At 43.1% G+C, this 18,600-nt stretch overlaps 2 protein-coding genes across 3 annotated transcripts; both read left to right on the top strand.

Moving 5' to 3' along the window:
• Nucleotides 1-1,332: 1,332 nt before the first annotated feature.
• Nucleotides 1,333-11,531, top strand: LOC149306909 (NXPE family member 4-like). Of its 2 annotated transcripts, none has more exons than XM_089539106.1 (7): nucleotides 1,333-1,504; nucleotides 5,182-5,359; nucleotides 6,403-6,466; nucleotides 7,296-7,992; nucleotides 8,447-8,508; nucleotides 9,653-9,871; nucleotides 10,996-11,531. In XM_089539106.1, the coding sequence occupies exons 1-7, from the start codon at nucleotides 1,461-1,463 to the stop codon at nucleotides 11,529-11,531; spliced, it is 1,800 nt and encodes a 599-aa protein (XP_089395232.1). In that variant the 5' UTR covers nucleotides 1,333-1,460. The 2 variants fall into 2 exon arrangements, with proteins under 2 accessions (XP_089395232.1, XP_089395233.1); XM_089539107.1 differs by lacking the exon at nucleotides 10,996-11,531 and adding an exon at nucleotides 10,138-10,215.
• A 1,998-nt stretch (nucleotides 11,532-13,529) lies between these two features.
• Nucleotides 13,530-18,579, top strand: LOC149306908 (NXPE family member 4-like). The gene is made up of 7 exons (XM_089539108.1): nucleotides 13,530-13,606; nucleotides 14,844-14,957; nucleotides 15,267-15,327; nucleotides 15,452-16,154; nucleotides 16,520-16,581; nucleotides 17,368-17,586; nucleotides 18,019-18,579. The coding sequence occupies exons 1-7, from the start codon at nucleotides 13,601-13,603 to the stop codon at nucleotides 18,576-18,578; spliced, it is 1,725 nt and encodes a 574-aa protein (XP_089395234.1). The 5' UTR covers nucleotides 13,530-13,600; the 3' UTR covers nucleotide 18,579.
• Nucleotides 18,580-18,600: the final 21 nt, after the last annotated feature.

The following is an 18,600-nucleotide window of genomic DNA, read 5'->3' as shown; positions in this document are numbered from 1 at the left end:
TAGTCGCAAGGCAAGTCCAGGGGTCAGATAACCAGTCATGAATCCAAGAGCAAGGACCAACAAGGCTGCAACACTGGTTGTCAGCTGCAAAGAACCACTGTAGCTGGAGGTCTTTTAAAAGGCTTCTGCTTCTCTCATGTGAACCTATTAGCTCTCCTAATAGGAGACTCCTTGACCTGCCTTCACTCCACAGGTCCTAGCACCTGTAACCAAGACTCTATAGAGTCTGCTTCTCCCTCTGCAGCTTCATGCTGAGGCCTGCGGATCCAGGCAGCCCCAGATCTGCCCCTATCTCAGCCTCCTCCATTTCTTCAGGGTTCTCTGACTGTGCCTCTAACTCAGGCCCAGGGCAGGTCATGGCACCTTCTCCTCTCCCAGATTGAGAAAGTCACAGTACCCCTCCATTTTGCTTTGGTCAAGAACCTGGAATCCTGTGTCTCGTTCTGGGCACCACAATTTGAGAAGGATGTTGAGAAGCTGGAGTGTGTCCAGAGAAGGGTGACCAAAATGGTGAAGGGTCTGGAAACCAAGCCCTATGAGGAGAGGCTTAGGGAGCTGGGTTTGGCCTGGAGAAGAGTAGGTTAAGGGGTAACATAAGAGTCATGTTCAAGTATTTGAAGGAATTTCATATTGAGGATGGAGTAAATTTGTTTTCTGCTGCCCCAGAGACTAGGGCCTGGAGCAATGGATGTAAAGTACAAGGAAAGAGATTCCACCTAAACATGAAGAAGAACTTCCTGACATATGCATCTGAGGAAGTAGACTTGTTTCTTTATGTTAGTCTCAAAAGTGCTACAAGATCTCTCTACATACTAACTTCCTGACTGTAAGAGCTGTTTGACAGTGGAAGACACTCCCTTGGAGGGTAGTGGAGTCTTCTTCTTTGACAATCTTTAAACAGAGGCTGGATGGCCATCTGTCAAGGGTGCTTGGATTGTGACTTCTTGCATGGCAGAAGGGAGTTGGACTGGATGGCCCTTGGGGTCTCTTCCAATTCTGTGGTTCTATGACTCCATGACTCTATTCTATGGTTCCTCCTGTCTTCTTAACATTAGAATGGTGAGCGCATAAGCTGGGGCTGGTTTTAAGTCCCAAAGGCTCAGTTGTCTCTCTTTTGAGTTAAAGTTGAGAGCTTTCCTCTCTTTTTCTGGAGTGTAGCAAAGAAGGAAGGATGCTTGACTGGGTCTTTCCAGACTGACGCAAGTAGAGGCTTCTCTCCTCCCACCACCGGCTACTCCCCGCATCTATGCAAACCCTATGAATGTGAAACCATATTTCTTTCTTTTCCTGTCCGCATTTCTGGTGGCTGCTTTTCCCCTCTACTTAGTTGACCGTTATCATCAGGAAACACTTGGCTTGCCAGCTAGAGCAACACACACAATACCTTCAAAGGGCCAAGAGGCCGAATTATATAACCTCTGGGTCTATGATAAAGGCTGTGGAATGCAGGAGGGTAAAAGATGACCATTATGGATGACAGCAAAAGTCCTAGAGGATCAAAAAGGTAAGCAAATGGCAGATCTGAGGAGGGTTTTATCCACAGCTTGATGTGTCCGATGGAGGGGCCAGGAGGTGCAGAGACTGCAGAAAAGGCCATGGGGTGGATGGATGGGTGGGGGGTGGTGGATGATTCACACTCCTTTTAGAAGACTGAGGTGGACACCAGCAATGATTTTGCAGAACTGTAGCTCTGTTGGAATGATGCAGTGGCTTAGTGGTTAAGATGCCAATTCTGATGATCGGAAGATAGAAGGGTTGGCAGTCCGAGGCCCAGGTGCTGCATGATGGGGTGAGCTCCCATCACTAGTCCCAGCTTCTGCCAGTCTAGCAGTTCGAAAGCATACAAATGCAAGTAGATAAATAAGTACCACTGTTCAGTGGGAAGGTAACAGCATTTGGTGGAGTCATGCAGAGCAGTCTTCAGACAACACCAGCTCTTCAGCTTAGAAACGGAGATGAGCACTGTCCCCTACCATCGGTTATGAATAGACATTCATATCAAGGGACTATCTTTACCTTTACCTTTAGCTCTCTTGGAGGCAATTTATGACCACAGAAAGTGGAGGCAAAATTCAAGAATGGGAGTAGTTTCTCTCTTCCAAAGGGAGCTGGTAATTCTTTCCCTCCCAGAAGGTCATAGAGCAGCAATTCCCAAAACTTTCATCCTCCAGATGTTTTGGACTTCAGCTCTCAGAATTCCTGACTGTTGACCAAGCTAGCTAGGGCTTCTGGGAGCTGAAACACCTGGAAGACCTAAGTCTGGGGACCTCTGCTTTATAGGATCCCTTTGGCCATGTTAGAGGCATAAGCTGTTGTTGTTGATGTTGATGATGACCTTAGTCTCAGAGGTGCTACAAGATATCTCTACATCCTTCTTCAGAGGGGGTTTGCCATAGCTATCCTCTGAGGCTGAGAGAGTGTAACTCACCCAAGGTCAACCCATGGGTTTTTATGCTTGAGTGGGGACTCGAACATTGATCTCCAGAGTTGTAGTCCAACATTCAAACCACTGCACCACATTGGCTCTCAAGGTCCCATCAAATAGCACATGCAAATCATCATCATCATCATCATCAGTTCCACTTGGGATAGCTATTGTTGGCGCAATCAGAACCAAATGACCAAAGATCAGAATGAAATCACCATAGAGTGTCACCACAAAATTAAACTGCGAAAGGGAATGCCTGTCGAAACATGTCACATTGCGCGGCAATACCTCAATGATTCCTAGATTCTCGGATAGAATCCAAATCATCGATGGCCCAGGACTTGAGTCAGTAACACCCAGAAGGCTGTGAAACTGAGATAATAATAATGGCAACAATAACAGCAGTGGCAACAACGACAACAACACACTCTGCCCTGTACTGGAAAGTCCCTGCTTGGTTTCTGCACAGAGGGCGATTGAACCCATCATCTAGAAAAGCCCTCAAAATAAATATGTTCCTCTTTAAGACAAAATAAATGAGTGCAACTTTAAAGCAGATTAATTGTGGTCATAGTTAAGATGTCACAAGAGGCTCTCTTGATTTTCGCTTTGACCAAACACATCTGCTTTCTGTCCCTACCCACCTAAAATGTGTATAATGCACATTTGTGCATAATCACTTTGTGCAGAAATGCTTATGCTGTCATATAAACTCCAACTGTCCTGATTTGGGAGGAACAGGACCATTCAATCCTCTATTATTATTATTATTATTATTATTATTATTATTATTATTATTGAATAATGACAATCATCATCATCATCACCACCACCATTGTCATATTTATTTGTATCCCCCACTTTCCCCAGAACTGGGACTCACAACATTAAAAGAACAGTGCAATTAATAACATATAAAAGTGGTACATTAAAAAGGAATTAAATTATTACAATATTAAAATAGATAATAAGGACTGATTGGTCCTGTTCCTGCCCATTCAGGAGAGTGGAAAGTTTAGGCAGATAGGGACAGAAAGCAGATGTCATAATGTAATAATAATAATAATAATAATAATAATAATAATAGAGGATTGATCAGTCCTGTTCCAGCCAAATCAGGACAACTGGCAGTTAAATGATAGATTATGACCATGATCATGATCATCATGATCATGACGACGACGACGACGATGATGATGATGATTCCTTTAGTATGTGGCAACACCTGTTGCAGGAGTTTCACACAAAGAAACTGAGAGCACAACTTAAACTATAATTTCTAGCAGATTTTTTTTCCTCCGCAAAGGGACATGTGACACTTTTAAGGCCTACAGATTTAATCAGCTCTTGGTCTTGATGTGTGCTTTCTAATCACTTTTGATCCATGGTGACTCTAAAATGAACCTATCATGGGTATTTTCTGGCACAATTGTATAAAGCCAATGGAGGGTGACTTCCTCAAGGCTGCCCATTGTGAGTTTCCATGGTCATACACACCTTGGTTTCCCATATTCCTAATCCAACACTCAAACCTGTCTCTCCAGCCATCTAAGGATTGGGATTTCTGGATTATAATCCAAGCCTGAGAAGGAGGTGAGGAAGTGGACTGCAGTTCAGGAATGCTTATGCTAAAGTTGCCTTGAAGTTGCCCTGAGATTGGGCCAGGAATTGGATAAACAACTTGCCTGCCCTCCAACACTGGGAATTAGCTGCAATGGGTTATGAAGTAGAAATGGCATTATTATGAAGTTGTCCTATCTCAGACAAAGGTCCTGAGATAAAGCCAGAAGCCTGTCCATAGCCAGTATTGTAAAATAATTTGATTGTAACAACCCAAAAGGGTACGGCATGAGAAAGCGAGGAGAAGTGTGCTTATTCATTATTGCAGATGAGAAGAAAGTTCACCTGAATTTTGCAACTGTGTGTAGTTTAATTATGCAATCGTAATGTTTGCCGACAATGAAAATCACTGGGCTGGATCTGTAGTTTCTTAAATAAGGGTTCTGCATTTCGGCAACTGAAGCCTGATTTTCTGAACCTGGTATCCTGCTGGAGATGACAGATTCCTTGGGGGTTTGGTTTTTTTGGGAACAAGGTAACCTATTTTTGAACATTTTCTGATCATACTTTTACAAGGCACTTTGCGGAACCTTCTTGGCTAGAAAAGTGGCCATAAAATCATTTTATATGTAAACTAATAAAGAACATTCAATGTTTCTCAAGAAGGAAGTAGAATCACATAGGGTGGGAACGGATGCCTTTTGGATTCCCCTAAAAACATAGGAAGAGAGAGACTGCATGGGGGTTTGAACATTGGACTATGACTCTGGAGATCAGGGTTCGATTCCTGACTCGGCCATGAAACCATCATGGGCAAGTCACACTCTTTCAGCCTCAGGGGAAGGCAATGGCAAACCTCCTCTGAACCAATCTTGCTGAGCAAACGCCGCAATAGTCAGTTTAGGATCACCATAATTCGGAAAGGACTTGAAGGAACACAACAACAACAGAAAGATAGGAGAGGTCTAACATAGTCTGTTGGTGCCTTGGTTTCTGAAAAATCTTGAGACGATTGGATTCTGCTTCCCAAAATTTATAAAGCTATTCCTTTTTTTCCTAATCACAATTTTAATGCTTTTTAGGAAAACAGCACATTTACGTTGTTGTTTTTTAAAAAGAAATGGTTCTATGGACTATGATCCTAATGCAAAATATTGCTATTTCATTTGTCTTGTGTTTTTGGGTTGTGACAGGTTTGCAGTCAAAGGTGCTGGAGAGAGACTTCTGAATGCTTTGGGGCTCTATCTCTTTCAGAGAGGTGACTTCAGTGCTTTAATGTGCACCATGTTCACATACAAGTGCCTTTTCGCAGCCCTTGTGCTTGGTGTGATTGTGTTCATCAGCTACAGTTTCCAGAGAAACCGATGTAAGGTAGGAATCTGCACCTCAGTGAACTACAGACAAATCATTTGCACATCTTGGGAAAGTAAAATGTTGGGATTATAACCTCCAGAATCCCCCAGCCAGCATAATTTATTATGAAAATTGTACTTCAAAAAGTGTGATCTTGAGTTGTTTTAATATCTACTGGTGGGAAACTATACTAGAAGTCAGGAGGCCACTTTTCACCCTACTTTGGCCACATTGGCACATTCCTGGCAACCTCCAAGTGGCACAATGGTCATATTAGTCTTGCTTTCAGACGATTTGTTACCAGCTTGGGTGAGTATTGGGAGAAGGGCCAAATCTAGCCAAAGTGCCACATTTTTGGAGCCTTGTTTGGGACAAATCTTATTTTTTCTACCAATTTTTATTCATTTGCTTACCCTGGACTTGAAGAAAGGGCTTGACGGCCCCATTTGGGACGCACTTTGCCCACCCTTGAACCAGACATTTTCCTTGATCCTAGTATTCCCCAACAACGCTTTGGGTTTTGGCTCAGGGCTGGCATGTCTGCCCCAGGATGAGAGGTTGTTTCATGATCTTTTTAATAGCCCAGTGTTGTTTAGGGGTGTCCAGGAGACAGAATTTAGAGAAGTTACTTTTTGGGACTACATCTCCCAACATCCTCTCCCTACAATGACTGGTGGCCAAGCTAGCTGGGGGATAACTCTATTAGGATCTCAATCATTGTTCTTTCCTAGGGCTACATCCACACTGCAGAAATAAAGCAGTTTGACACTGCTTTAACTTTAACTTCCATTTCTCATTAAATTCTGTAGTTTGGTGGGGCATTTGAGCTCTCTAAACACCTCATAAAATTATACATCCTAGAAATATGTAATATTGAGCCATGGCAGTTAAAGTGGTGCTGAACTGGTTTATTTCTGCAGTGTGGATGCACCCCTAGTTCCTGTTACCTGTGACTTTACACAAAATCGGGAAGCTAGGACTGGAAACAGGGACAGGGGAACAACATGCAACAATATGTTCTCCCCATGAATTATGGTCTCTCCTTGTCGTTATACTTTTAGTGCACGTCCGAGGCGAGGGGTACCATAAGGCCAACAGCGACAGATCAGCAAATCTCAGAACTTGGTAAGGCCTTCCAAAGTTTTATAAACATGTCACCTAGTGTTTCACATTTACTGTAAATAACAAATTGCAGGACCAACATTTGATGGCATGCTCTTGGTTAATTGTAACAAGAATAGACCCATGGTTTCAATTGTGGAATGGTGAGTCAACACTGGTAAATCTCATTGCGTCAATGGCTTTTTTGTTTGTTGTTGTCTTTTCCAACTTATGGCAACCATATCATAGGGTTTTCCTGGCAAGGTTTGCTCAGAGGGGGTTTGCTATTGCTGTCCTCTGAGGCTGAGACACTATGACTTGCCCAAGGTCTCCCAATGGGTTTTATGGACAAGTGGAGAATTGGACCCTGGTTTCCAGAGTCATAGTCCAACACTCAAACCATTCTGCACATAATGGCTTCACTGTAGTTAAAAGTAGGAACAGGATTTAGGCCACTGCTTGTAAAGGTACTGAAAAATGTACATTATAATGTAGGGACTTATCAAAATGTTCCATATTTTTAGGAGGTTCTTCATTTGTTGTTGTGTGCCTTCAAGTCATTTCCAACTTACAGTGACCCTATCACTGGATTTTGGGGGGCTGAGAGTGTGTGACTCACCAAAACCATTGCTCCTCACTGCTGTCATGATGTTAAGACTAAGAACAAATTTCATTAACTAACTAAAAGAAAAAGCTAATTAAATTTGAATTCACTTAAGATTTAATTCAATTCATTAGTTTCTAATTGATTGAATGCAATTAATTATTTATTTAATTTTAATTCATTGAACTTTAATGATTGCAGTAACATGAATTTAACTTTATAAACCTTTTATAAATCTTTACGTCAAAGATGGCAGGAGCAGAAATCGGCCTCCGAAAGACGGACTCCCAATCCAAATTGAAATGGAGAGGGCAAAAAAGAATGAAGAAACAGAAGAAATCCTTGCAAAGCTGGACCGCATGATGCCCAATGTCACTTTCGGGGATATAAATAATACCACAAGTGCCAAGAACAGCAAAGCCACCATTTTGAACCTCAAAGACTCTTACTGTGTAGGAGAACACTTGATGGTCCGACTGGATACGTATGACCACTTAGGAAAGAGGAAGGAGTATGGAGGAGACTTCTTAAGAGCAAGGATCTACTCTTCGGATCTCAAGGCTGGAGCGTCTGGGAGTATCAAAGACTTCAGGAATGGGACGTATTTGGTCAATTTCACCTTATTTTGGGAGGGGAACGTCAGAGCCTCCATCTTGCTCATCCACTCCAGCGAAGGAGTTTCCGCCTTGTGGGCTTCAAGGAAGAAAGGCTACGACAAAATTGCTTTCAAGGGAAAATTTTTGAACGGAACATCTGAAGTCACCACTGAATGTGGGTTTAACCTGACCAGAAATGGAGAACTGTGTGAGTATCTGGATGAGCGGGACCAAGAAGCCTTCTACTGCCTCAAGCCAAAACACGTGCCGTGTGATGCTTTCATTCGCCTCAAGTCCTACAACAAACCCGTCTCGTATCTGACAACGCTGGAACAAAGTCTTTTCAAGAGGTATCGACTTTTGTGCTATCTAATGTGAAAATGTTTTATTTCCATATTGTATTGATCTGTGTCCCTTCCTGTTAGCCTGAAATATGGTAGGTTTTTCCAGCCATTCAGGGTCATACTTGTACTTTGCAAATGTCTCATCTCTGCTTTTATATGTATTGCTGATGAAAGTAACCTTCCAAGAGGAAATCACAGCAAGAATTGGAATCCACTCACAATAGTACACAAGAAAAAATGAAGAGGTGGTTTATCTTTTTCCTTTCTAAACCCCAAACATGGTATCCTTCTGTTCCAAACCCAAAACATGATCTTACTGGACATTGGCCAAGGTCTTCTGTGGTCAAGCTTCTTATTTCTAAAGTATATTGAGAGTTTGAGTAAACCAGCAGCGTTCTTGATGACTGACACATCCTGATCGGCTCTTTCACCCAAATGGCCATTTTGCTTTCTCTTGAAGGTCCAACATTGGAGTTCAGATCCCTCAGATGACTGGGGAAATCCATGTTGTACAATGTGAAGGTGAGTTTTGGCCACAACTTGGATGGCGTCTGGCTCATTTGTTGTTGTTAACTGTCCTTGAGTCCTCAAGGACTGTCCTCAACTCATGGTGACCCTATGAATGAGACATCCCCATTCCTTTCTATCCTCCACTGCCCTGCTGAGGTCCGGCAGGCTCAGACCAATGACCTCCTGAATTGAGTCCATCCATCTAGCATGCAGTCTTCCCCTCTTTCTTCTGCTTTCCTAGCATTATTGTCTTTTCCAATGATTCATGCCTTCTTGTAATGTGGCCACAGTACGGCGGCCTCAGTTTTGTCATCTTGGCTTTCAGGGAGAGTTCTGGCTTGATGTGTTCAAGGACCCATTTGTTTGTCTTCTTGGCCACCCAAGGTACTCTTCTCCAGCACCAAATCTCAAATGAACTGATGTTCTTTCTGCTGGCTTTTGTCATTCTCCAGTTCTCAAATCGATACATGACAATGGGGAATATGATGACTTGAATGATCATAACTGTAGTGCTCAGTTGTGTATCTTTACACTTCAGGATTGTCAAGTCCATACTGAACTATAAAGACAGGTTCTCACCCCACCACCAACAACAACACCTTGTGTATTTAAGAAGAGAGAACCCAATGAAGACCTTGTGATTCAGCCAGCCCTTGTAAATTCTCCAGTCTTTGGGCCAAAATATTTCAGTATATCCTGTTCTAGCTGTCTTAATAGGCTGAGATTTATTTATTTTGCCTTTATTGGTGTTTTTGCTTCATGTATGAGCCACTCTGAACCGCCTATGCCTGACTTCAGGATATGAAACAAATATAAGCAAAGAGTGCATTGGTTGTTATAGCATTATTCTTACTCTCTCCTCCGGGATTTTTCTATTTCTTTCTTAATAACCATGGTGTGATGGTGTGGTTTTACTGTTGGACTAGGATTCCATGAGATCAAGGTCCAAAACTATGCTGAGCCAACAACTACAACATCACAATCAGTGGTTTGCAAAGGACAGAGGGTAGGGCTAGACCATATTTCTTTTGTTGGCTCATTTCATTCTTCCATGCTTCCTGGGGCTTTGGGATTCTTGCTGGTTGTCTCAGACTCTTTTTTCAATATGGTCCTTTACAACCTTCTCAGCTGATCGTCCCTTGTTTCCTTTTTCCAGACAACCAGACAAAGGCAAGTGAGAAATGCTGGCTTGAGACAAACCCCCCATTTCCCAGTGGCTTTGTGTGGCAGAACCAGTGGCACCCTCTCTTCTGCAACCTCTCCATGTTCAACACCTTGGAGCAGATTCAGACGTGCTTGAAAGGCAAGCTGGTCTATTTTATGGGGGACTCGACTGTGCGCCAGTGGATGGAGAACCTCAAAAGAAGAGTGCCCAGTACGTTCTCGATTTGGTTATATTAATATATAGCATTGTGTTCTGTAGCACTGACATGGCACCCAGGATGCATTGCATGCACTAAATCAGGGTTTCTCAAACAGGGTTCCCAGAAACCCTAATGTTCTGTGAGAGGTTACTAGGGGTTCTGCAAGACAGCATGATTGGGGGAAAAACCCATATATATATATACACACACACACATATATGCTGTAGAAATAATTATTTATATCTCAGGTCTTTTAAGATCTATAATATTTCTGCAGGGATTCTCTGAGATTTGAAAATTATTCAAGGCTTCCTCCAAGGTGGAGAAAAAAATATCTTAAATGTTCTCCATCCAGCTTTTCATCTTGAAAGGATACAGCAGAAACTGAAGGTAAAGGAGCTTTCAGAAGCTCCATGTGTGGATGAGTGTACCAAATTTATCTTTCCACCATGGCCACTGCGCAACTGAGAGCAGGGTCATGTTTCCAATTGGGAAGGGAATTTGTCTTCTGCTCCATGTGAAACAATTGGAATGGTAGTGCAGCCTGTAACAACAGAATGCTCCACTAAATTCTTCATTTGAGATGAAATTATTGGAATCAATGATGCAGAAACTATGGTGTTCCTGCACCAGGTGTCACCCAGTGTGAGGAGTGGGGCTTGTGGGGGGCAGAACCAAAAGGGCATGCCCCTGATCTTGCTGCCATATGCTGTTTTACTCCTGAGTAAATTGACATTCAGCAGGTTGGGAGAGTGTCCAGAGGACCCTCCCTCCCTCCCTGTGGCACATTGGTTTACTCAGCAGTAAAATGGTACATGGCAGGCAGGGAAGGTTGGGCATTCTCCCAACTTGTTACACACTGGTTTACTCAGAAGTAAATCGGTGCATGGCAGGGAGGGGGATACACTTGGCCAGGGGTCACCCCTCTTCTGGGGTGTCACCCAGTGTGGTCCACACACCCCTCCAGTGATGCCACTGATATATAGTCCTGTAGCAGATAAAGGTCTTTTTTGCATTGAAATAAACTGCCCCCATTAGGCCCAAGAGCACAGAGCAACTCTAGGGTCTTCCCCACAAGACATGGCCCAGATATTGTCCAGAGACTGTCATAGAATTTTCTTCTCTTCCCCATTAGACCTTACCTATCTTGATGTCCATGTGGGTGAGAAGCCGCAGAAATTAATTGCTGTCAGCACTTCCCAAAACATTCAGATCCAGTGGAAAAAACATGGGCACCCTTACATCGGCTCCCTTGAGTACATAGTCAAGGACCATTCCTACATCGCTCGGGATATAGACAACATAGCTGGTGACAAAAATACGGTTCTGGTCATTTCCTTGGGCCAGCACTTTCGTCCCTTCCCAATAGAGTTCTTCATCCGAAGGGCGATCAACATCCGTCAAGCCATCTGGCGTCTCCTCTTAAGGAGTCCGGGCACCAGGGTCATTGTAAAAGTAGAGAACATACGAGAGATGGACATAAACCAGGAGCGATTTAGTGATTTCCATGGCTATGCTCAATACCTTGCAGCAAAAGATGTTTTTCAGGATCTCGAAGTGGCTTTCCTTGATGCGTGGGACATGACAGTCGCCTACAACACAAAGGACGTTCACCCTCCAGACTCCGTGGTTTGGAATGAGATTAATGTGGTTTTTAATTCTATATGTTAAGACTGATGGAAATTGAATGTGAAAACTGTAACCATACAAAAGTGGAGGACTGCAGCAGCATCACTTCAAGATATGGGATGCTTTACCAAATATCAGATTTAAGTAGTTCGTTGCACCAGTTCGGTGGATTTGGGGGGGGGGGGGTGTTGCACTTTGCCACATGGACAATATGGCTACCCCAGATACATTTTTTGGGTTTCCATAAAAATAGGAAACGGTATAGGAATTTTTAATCATGCTGACTTGGTTCAGGAGATAGAAGTTAGATTTCATCAATAGGAAGCTTCATCTTCCACCTTTTATATTTGTATTTATGGGGCTGTTGTGGGAGAGACTGTGAGCACTGCGGTGCTGGAACATATTTTGTAGTGATTTTGCACATCCAGGGACAAATTTCTAGTAAAACAAACAATACCATTTCATTGGCATGAACTTTCAATGCAACCGCCTGCCCTTCCAAAGGTTCAGACCTATTGAATTTCAAACTGGGAAAAGAATTAAGGGGGGGGGGAGAGATGTACCAACAGCCACATATAGACTGGATTGATTATTAACAAACCTCACTTTCAGTTATAAACAAATGAAAACAAGAGGAAAAGACAGGGAAACCGAGGATGCATCTACACTATAAAAATAATGCAGTTTGACACCACTTTAATTGCCAGGGCTTGATCCTACAGAATCCCATGATTTGTAGTTTGGTGAGGCACCCGGACTCTTTGACAGAGAAGGATTGTAAAACTGCAGACACCAGGATTTCCATAGGATGGAGAACAGCACTTAAAAGTGGTGTTGAGCTGCATTATATCTGCGGTGTAAATGCACCTTTAGAGTGGAATTGAGTTATACATAAATTGGGAGTGGGCAGAAATGCTGACTCTCCAGATATTTCAGCCTGTACATGGCACAGTCTCTTGCCATTGAACATGTTTGTTGGGGATGCTGGGAGTTGCTGTAGGGCACAACATCTGAAGGGTCCAAGTCGACCCCTGAATCCCTGATTAAAATGAACTATGAAAGGAGAGTCCGTGGAAATGGATTTTGCACAAGGGCTAAGACCGGATCGAGAGAGGAACTTGCGGATTGAGGGGCAAAGAATTTACTGCGTAAGCAAAAAATAAGCTTTTCTATGTTTTTGCAAGTTCTTGTTTTCATACTGCGATTAGATTGTCTTGCCTTGGAAACAGGAAAGGGTTGTCATCACAGGGATAGACAACCACATTGTTGTTGTCGCTGTGTGCCTTCAAGTCATTTCCGAGTTGGGGTTTTCTGGGCAGCTTCCTTCAGAGGGTGTTTCCCATTGCCATCCTCTGAGGCTGAGAGGGTGTGACTTGCCTGTGTACTCAACTGAAATTTAATACAACGCATGTGAATCAGTGGTCAATGAGCATGGCTCATAACCCAAACCTGGTGCAAAGGAAAGACACTCTGCACATGCCCAGGAGCCACTCTATTTATCTGCTTGCAGACTAAGCATTAAGAACATGCCCTGTTTTGGTTCACAAATGTGCTTTCCCCCCACTTTTCCACTCGGACGACTTCCTACAAAGGGTTCCCAAGTAAGGCTGGACCTACGCTATAGAAATAATGCAGTTTGACACCACTTTATCTGCTGTGGCTCCATCCTACAGACTCCTGGGATTTGCACTTTGTTGTGGCACCAGCACTTTTTGGCAGAGATGGCTAAAGACTTTACGAAGTTATAAATCCTAGGCTTCCACAGGATGGAGCTACAGCACTTGAAGTGGTGTCCAGCAGCATTATTTCTACAGTGTAAATGCATGCTAAGTACCTAAGTATCTTTCTCTCATTGCTGCCACCCTTCCCTTTCCCAGGGCCTGGCCCAGTCCTCAGGGCAAATTGCTCACTGCAAAAGAAGAAGGAAATAAATAAGTACAATTGGGCGATTTAATTCAATTTTTTCCACCTGCTGCTCTCACCTGTCAAAGGTAGACATCAAGAGGGAGGGAAAGCAATGAAGGAAGAAGGAAGAAAGAAGGACAAGGGAGACATGCAGGGGAGAAAGAAGGAGAGACAGAGACAAAGAGGCGATCCTAGAACAAGACGATATGCAAGTAAGTGAGAATCAGGCCCAGCTTCTGGGGTTGGCACATTATGGTATCTAGCACACCTTCTGGCTTGATGCACTTTTCCATCTCATTTCAGGCAGGACAGCATCTCAGAGCTCTAGGAAGTGTTCCTCTTTTTTAGACTACAACATCCAGCATCCCCCTGCTAGGTACTACTGCCTTCTTCTGAGGCTTAAGGTCACCTAGTGGGTTCCTATGGCCCAATGGGGATCCCAACACTCAGAGCACTGCACTCCACTGGCATTATCATGGGGTTTTCTGGGCAAATGCCTTCAGAGGAGGCTTGCCATTGCCTTCCCCTGAGGCTGAGAGAGTATGACTTGCCCAAGTCACCCAGTGGGATTTTTTTTCATGGCTGAGCTGGGATTCGAACCCTGGTCTCCAGAGTCATAGTCCAACACTCAAACCACTACGGCACATTTGCTGTCAGAATAAACAAGAGTAGACTCATTGAACTAATGGGATTTACTTGCATGCTGTCTCCCTGCAACAGTTGATACTGAAGAATCTTGACAATCGAATGTTCTAAACTTCCACCTTATTGTGAGCCACAGAAGAAGGCCGAAACAGGAAAATGTTGCCTATTCCTTTTTAAACTTCTCTTTTATTTTCATTTATTTATTTCGATGACTCTCCCAAAATGGGACCCAAGGAAACTTCCCCAAAAGCCACCAAGAAGGCTCTTGAATGTTTGGTAATCATGCAGCGATTAAGTCCATCCTTTTGGGATGTTGTGGTAGATGAGGCTTTTAATACAATGTCCCATTAAATACAATGGGGTATTATTATTATTATTATTATTATTATTATTATTATTACTACAGTGGACCCTTAAGTATCCTCTGTGGTTTGGTTCCAAGATCCCCTGTTCTGTTTTAAATCTGGGTGGTTTTTTGTTTGTTTAAACGAACAAAAAACCATCCAGATTTAAAACAGAACAGAACAAACGAACGAACCAGTTTTTAATTTGTTTGTCTAACTTGTGTTTTGATGAGCCGAACTTTGGTGTAATTGTGTTTTACCTTTTGCATGAACAGAGTTGTAAGCCACCTTGGCCTTATGTGGTTTTTAATACATGTTGCGGCAGATAGAATCTGGTGCTGCATTTCTATTCCATTCTGTTTTAAATCTGTTTGTTTGTTTATAAAAGTCTGTTTTTAATTCCCCCCTCCCCAACTGAGCTTTTTTAGTTTAATTGTGTTTTAACTTTTTGCATTAATAGAGTTGTAAGCTTCCTTGGCCTTTGGCGCCTGGCATGAGGTTGGCATCGTTCCTGGTGCTTCTCATTGCAACGGTCATCATCCTCAGCTACAGCTCCCACAGAACGCAAACAAAGGTAAAAAGATGAATCCACATTAAAGTGAAGTCGAAGGCTTTCATGATCAGCATCCATAGTTTGTTGTGGGTTTTTCAGGCTCTGAGGCTGTGTTCTAGAAGAGTTTAATCCTGACGTTTCACTAGCATCTGTTGCTGGCATCTCCAAAAAGGTCCCCCATTGTGTTTCCATGGCTAAGTTGGGATTTGAACTCTGGTCTTTAGAGTCTAGGAGGTGAATCTTTGGTAATGATTTTATTTGTTCACGTGTCTAGGAGGTGAACCTTTGTTAATGCTTATTTGTCTGCTTCTTTATGGTTTCATGCTTAAGCCTGCCATCTTTGGGGGTCCCATGGAACAACCGGAAGCAAATCAAGTTGCTGCAGTTATTGGTGAGTACTCATTTTTCTTTAAATTTGCATAATCACATCCCAGTGTTAGATATCATTATACATCTCGAAAAGGGAAGTTGCTAATTTATTTATATTTATTTATTTTTAAATACCAATGGTACAGTCGAAGAAGAACAAAGCAATACATGGCTGAGTAAGGAGTGCACCCCAAGACAGACTAAAGTAGAGAAGCCAAGAAAGAATGAAGAAATAGAAGAAATCCTTGCAAAGCTGGACCGCATGATGCCCAATGTCACTTTCAGGGATATAAATAATACCACAAGTGCCAAGAATAGCAAAGCCACCATTTTGAACCAGAAAGACTCTTACTGTGTAGGAGAACACTTGATGGTCCAACTGGATATGTATGACCACTTAGGAAAGAGGAAGGAGTATGGAGGAGACTTCTTAAGGGCAAGGATCTACTCTCTGGATCTCAAGGCTGGAGCGTCTGGGAGTATCAAAGACTTCAGGAATGGGACATACCTGGTCAATTTCACCTTATTTTGGGAGGGGAACATCAGAGCCTCCATCTTGCTCATCCACCCCAGTGAAGGAGTTTCCGCCTTGTGGGCGGCGAGGAAGAAAGGCTACGGCAAAATTAGTTTCACGGGTAAATTTTTGAATGGAACATCTGAAGTCACCACTGAATGTGGGTTTAACCTGACCAGAAATGCAGAACTATGTGAATATCTGGATGAGCGGGACCAAGAAGCCTTCTACTGCCTCAAACCAAAGCATGTGCCATGCGCAGCATTTGTTCACCTCAAGTCCTACAACAAACCCATCTCATATCTGACTACGTTGGAACAGAGTCTGTTAAAGAGGTATTGACTTTGGGGCAATCTAATCTGAACATGTTTGATTTCCATATACAGTAGTATTGATCTGTGTCCCTCCCCTTTAGCCTGAAATGTGGTTGGGTTTTCCAGTGGTTCAGGGTCATACTTGTACTTTACAAATGTCTCATTTCTGCTGATATATTTTTGGAAATGTTCATTGTCTGATGGAGACCAAGGGTCGACCAAGACCTTCCTTGGCCAAGCCTTCTGGATCCAGAAGGGACCAATTAGATATGAAGACTGGCTTTCAGCAAACAAGGTATACCGATGATGATGATGATGATGATGATGATGATGATGATGACCGACTGACTGACTGACTGAAGTGTCAATTTTTCTCTCCTTTGAAGGTTCAAGACTGGCATTGAGATCCCTCAATTGTTTGGGGATATTCGGGTTGTACAGTGCAAAGGTGAGCTGGACTTTTCAGTTTTCATCACAACTTTGGTGACCCATGGTTAGGCAACCAAGAAAGGCAGGTCCCTCTCTTTTCTGGACCTCTAACCCCTTCTCGCTTTTGAAAGTAGTGTTGCCAGGTTTTCAAAATGGCAATAAAGCATTCATGAAATTCATCAGGAATTTTAGGGTCAAAAATCAGAAAGGAGTTCTTAAATTTGTGGTCTACCAAATACCAGATCAAAGTATAGATTTCAGGTAACTTGGTCATATATGTAAACTGCAAATCCCAGAATTCCATGTGATGTCGCCATGGCCATTAAATTGTGATATAAATGTGTAGTGTGAAAAGGTCCAGGTTTATCAGTGGCCACTAACTGCAGCAGCCACACAGTCCTTTCAACATCAGAAACAGTGAAATTCAAATCTGATTGTTTAGTCCCAGATAAGTAGGCCCATTGTATCAATTGTTGGGACTACTTTTGCACAAATCTCAATGATCCAGGGCATCTACTTTAATCAAAACTTGCAATAGGATATAGGCCCATGTCTCTCAATACAGTTGAGGAGGATCAGCAATTGGAGAATTTTGGTCTCAAATACTTTGACTCTTCTTCAGGGTCCAAAATGTTACCTTTGTTGGCGGCTCCTATATGCCCAGTTTCTACCTCCAGGGACTTAGGGATTCCCTCTGATCCTCCTAGATCACAACCCCGATCCATGCTTTGTTTCTGGTTCCAGTTCCCTCCAAACAGAATAATCTTCAAGTCTATTGTCAACTGCATTAGTTTCCCTTTTTTAGGCAACAAGAACATGACAAGCAAGGAATGCTGTGTTGGTGTGAGCTCCCCAGTTCCCAGTGGCTTTGTGTGGCAAAACCAGTGGCACCCCGCATTCTGCAACATGCCACGTTTTGACACCTTGGAGCAGATTAACACGTGCTTGAAGGGCAAGATGATTTACTTCATGGGAGACTCGACTCTGCGGCAATGGATGGAGACCCTTACAAAAAGAGTAACCAGTAGGTCTTCAGCGTCAGCGATGTTGCATTGTTCCCTGTAACACATGAGTGAGGAAAGGGTGGCTCATGGGAAGCATGTGGTCCCATACCATTATTTTCTGGCCCTCCAAGGCCTCCCAAGGGACAACAAATGAAAATTATTCAGCCCCAAACCACCCAAAAACATGGTTTTATGGTTACTCCACCAAACATGGTGGTGTGGTTACTCCATTGCCATCACCATGACCAACACTCAAAAAAACTACACCAAGGATGGATCTCTTAGGGCTACTGGGACTTTCAATCCATAAACATCTGTAAGGCCAAATCATTCCCTTCTCTGGCTTAAAAAATCCTACCTTCCATATATATATATATATATATATATATATATGCACACATGTCACCATCATACTTGAACTGACATTGCCTCTCTTTCTGTTTCCACCTTAGCGCTTGAATATCTAGACATCTATCCAAAAGAAAAGCTCCAGAAACTGCTGGCTGTGGATTTGGCCAAATGTATTTGGATACAGTCAAAAAAGCATGGTCACCCTTACGTCGGCACTCATGGCTACACAGTGAAAGATCACAGCTACGTAGCTCGGGATATCGACAACGTGGCTGGTGACAGAGACACAATTATTGTCATTTGCTTGGGCCAGCACTTCCGACCCTTCCCCATCCAGCTCTTCATTCGACGGGTGATTAATATCCGGAGGGCCATCCAGCGCCTTCTCCTGAGGAGTCCAGACGTGAGAGTCATCATCAAGGGAGAGAACATTCGGGAGATGGAGGTGGACCAGGAACGATTTGGAGATATTCAAGGCTACGCTCAGTCTGTTGCACTAAAGGAGGTTTTCCGGGATCTGAATGTGGCCTTCATTGATGCGTGGGACATAACAGTTGCATACAATACGAAGAAGGTTCACCCGCTCAATCACGTGGTTTGGGAAGAAGTTAATATGCTTTTGTCTTACATTTGTTGCAATGCTAAAGCCAATCCAATGTAAAAACAAAGAAACAAAGGACAGT

The sequence above is a fragment of the Sceloporus occidentalis genome, unplaced genomic scaffold (assembly GCF_023333645.1).
Source record: "Sceloporus occidentalis isolate IW3139 unplaced genomic scaffold, rSceOcc1.0.p SCAF_9, whole genome shotgun sequence".
In the NCBI taxonomy this organism is placed as follows: domain Eukaryota; kingdom Metazoa; phylum Chordata; class Lepidosauria; order Squamata; family Phrynosomatidae; genus Sceloporus; species Sceloporus occidentalis.
This window is presented reverse-complemented; position numbering and strand designations above follow the sequence as displayed.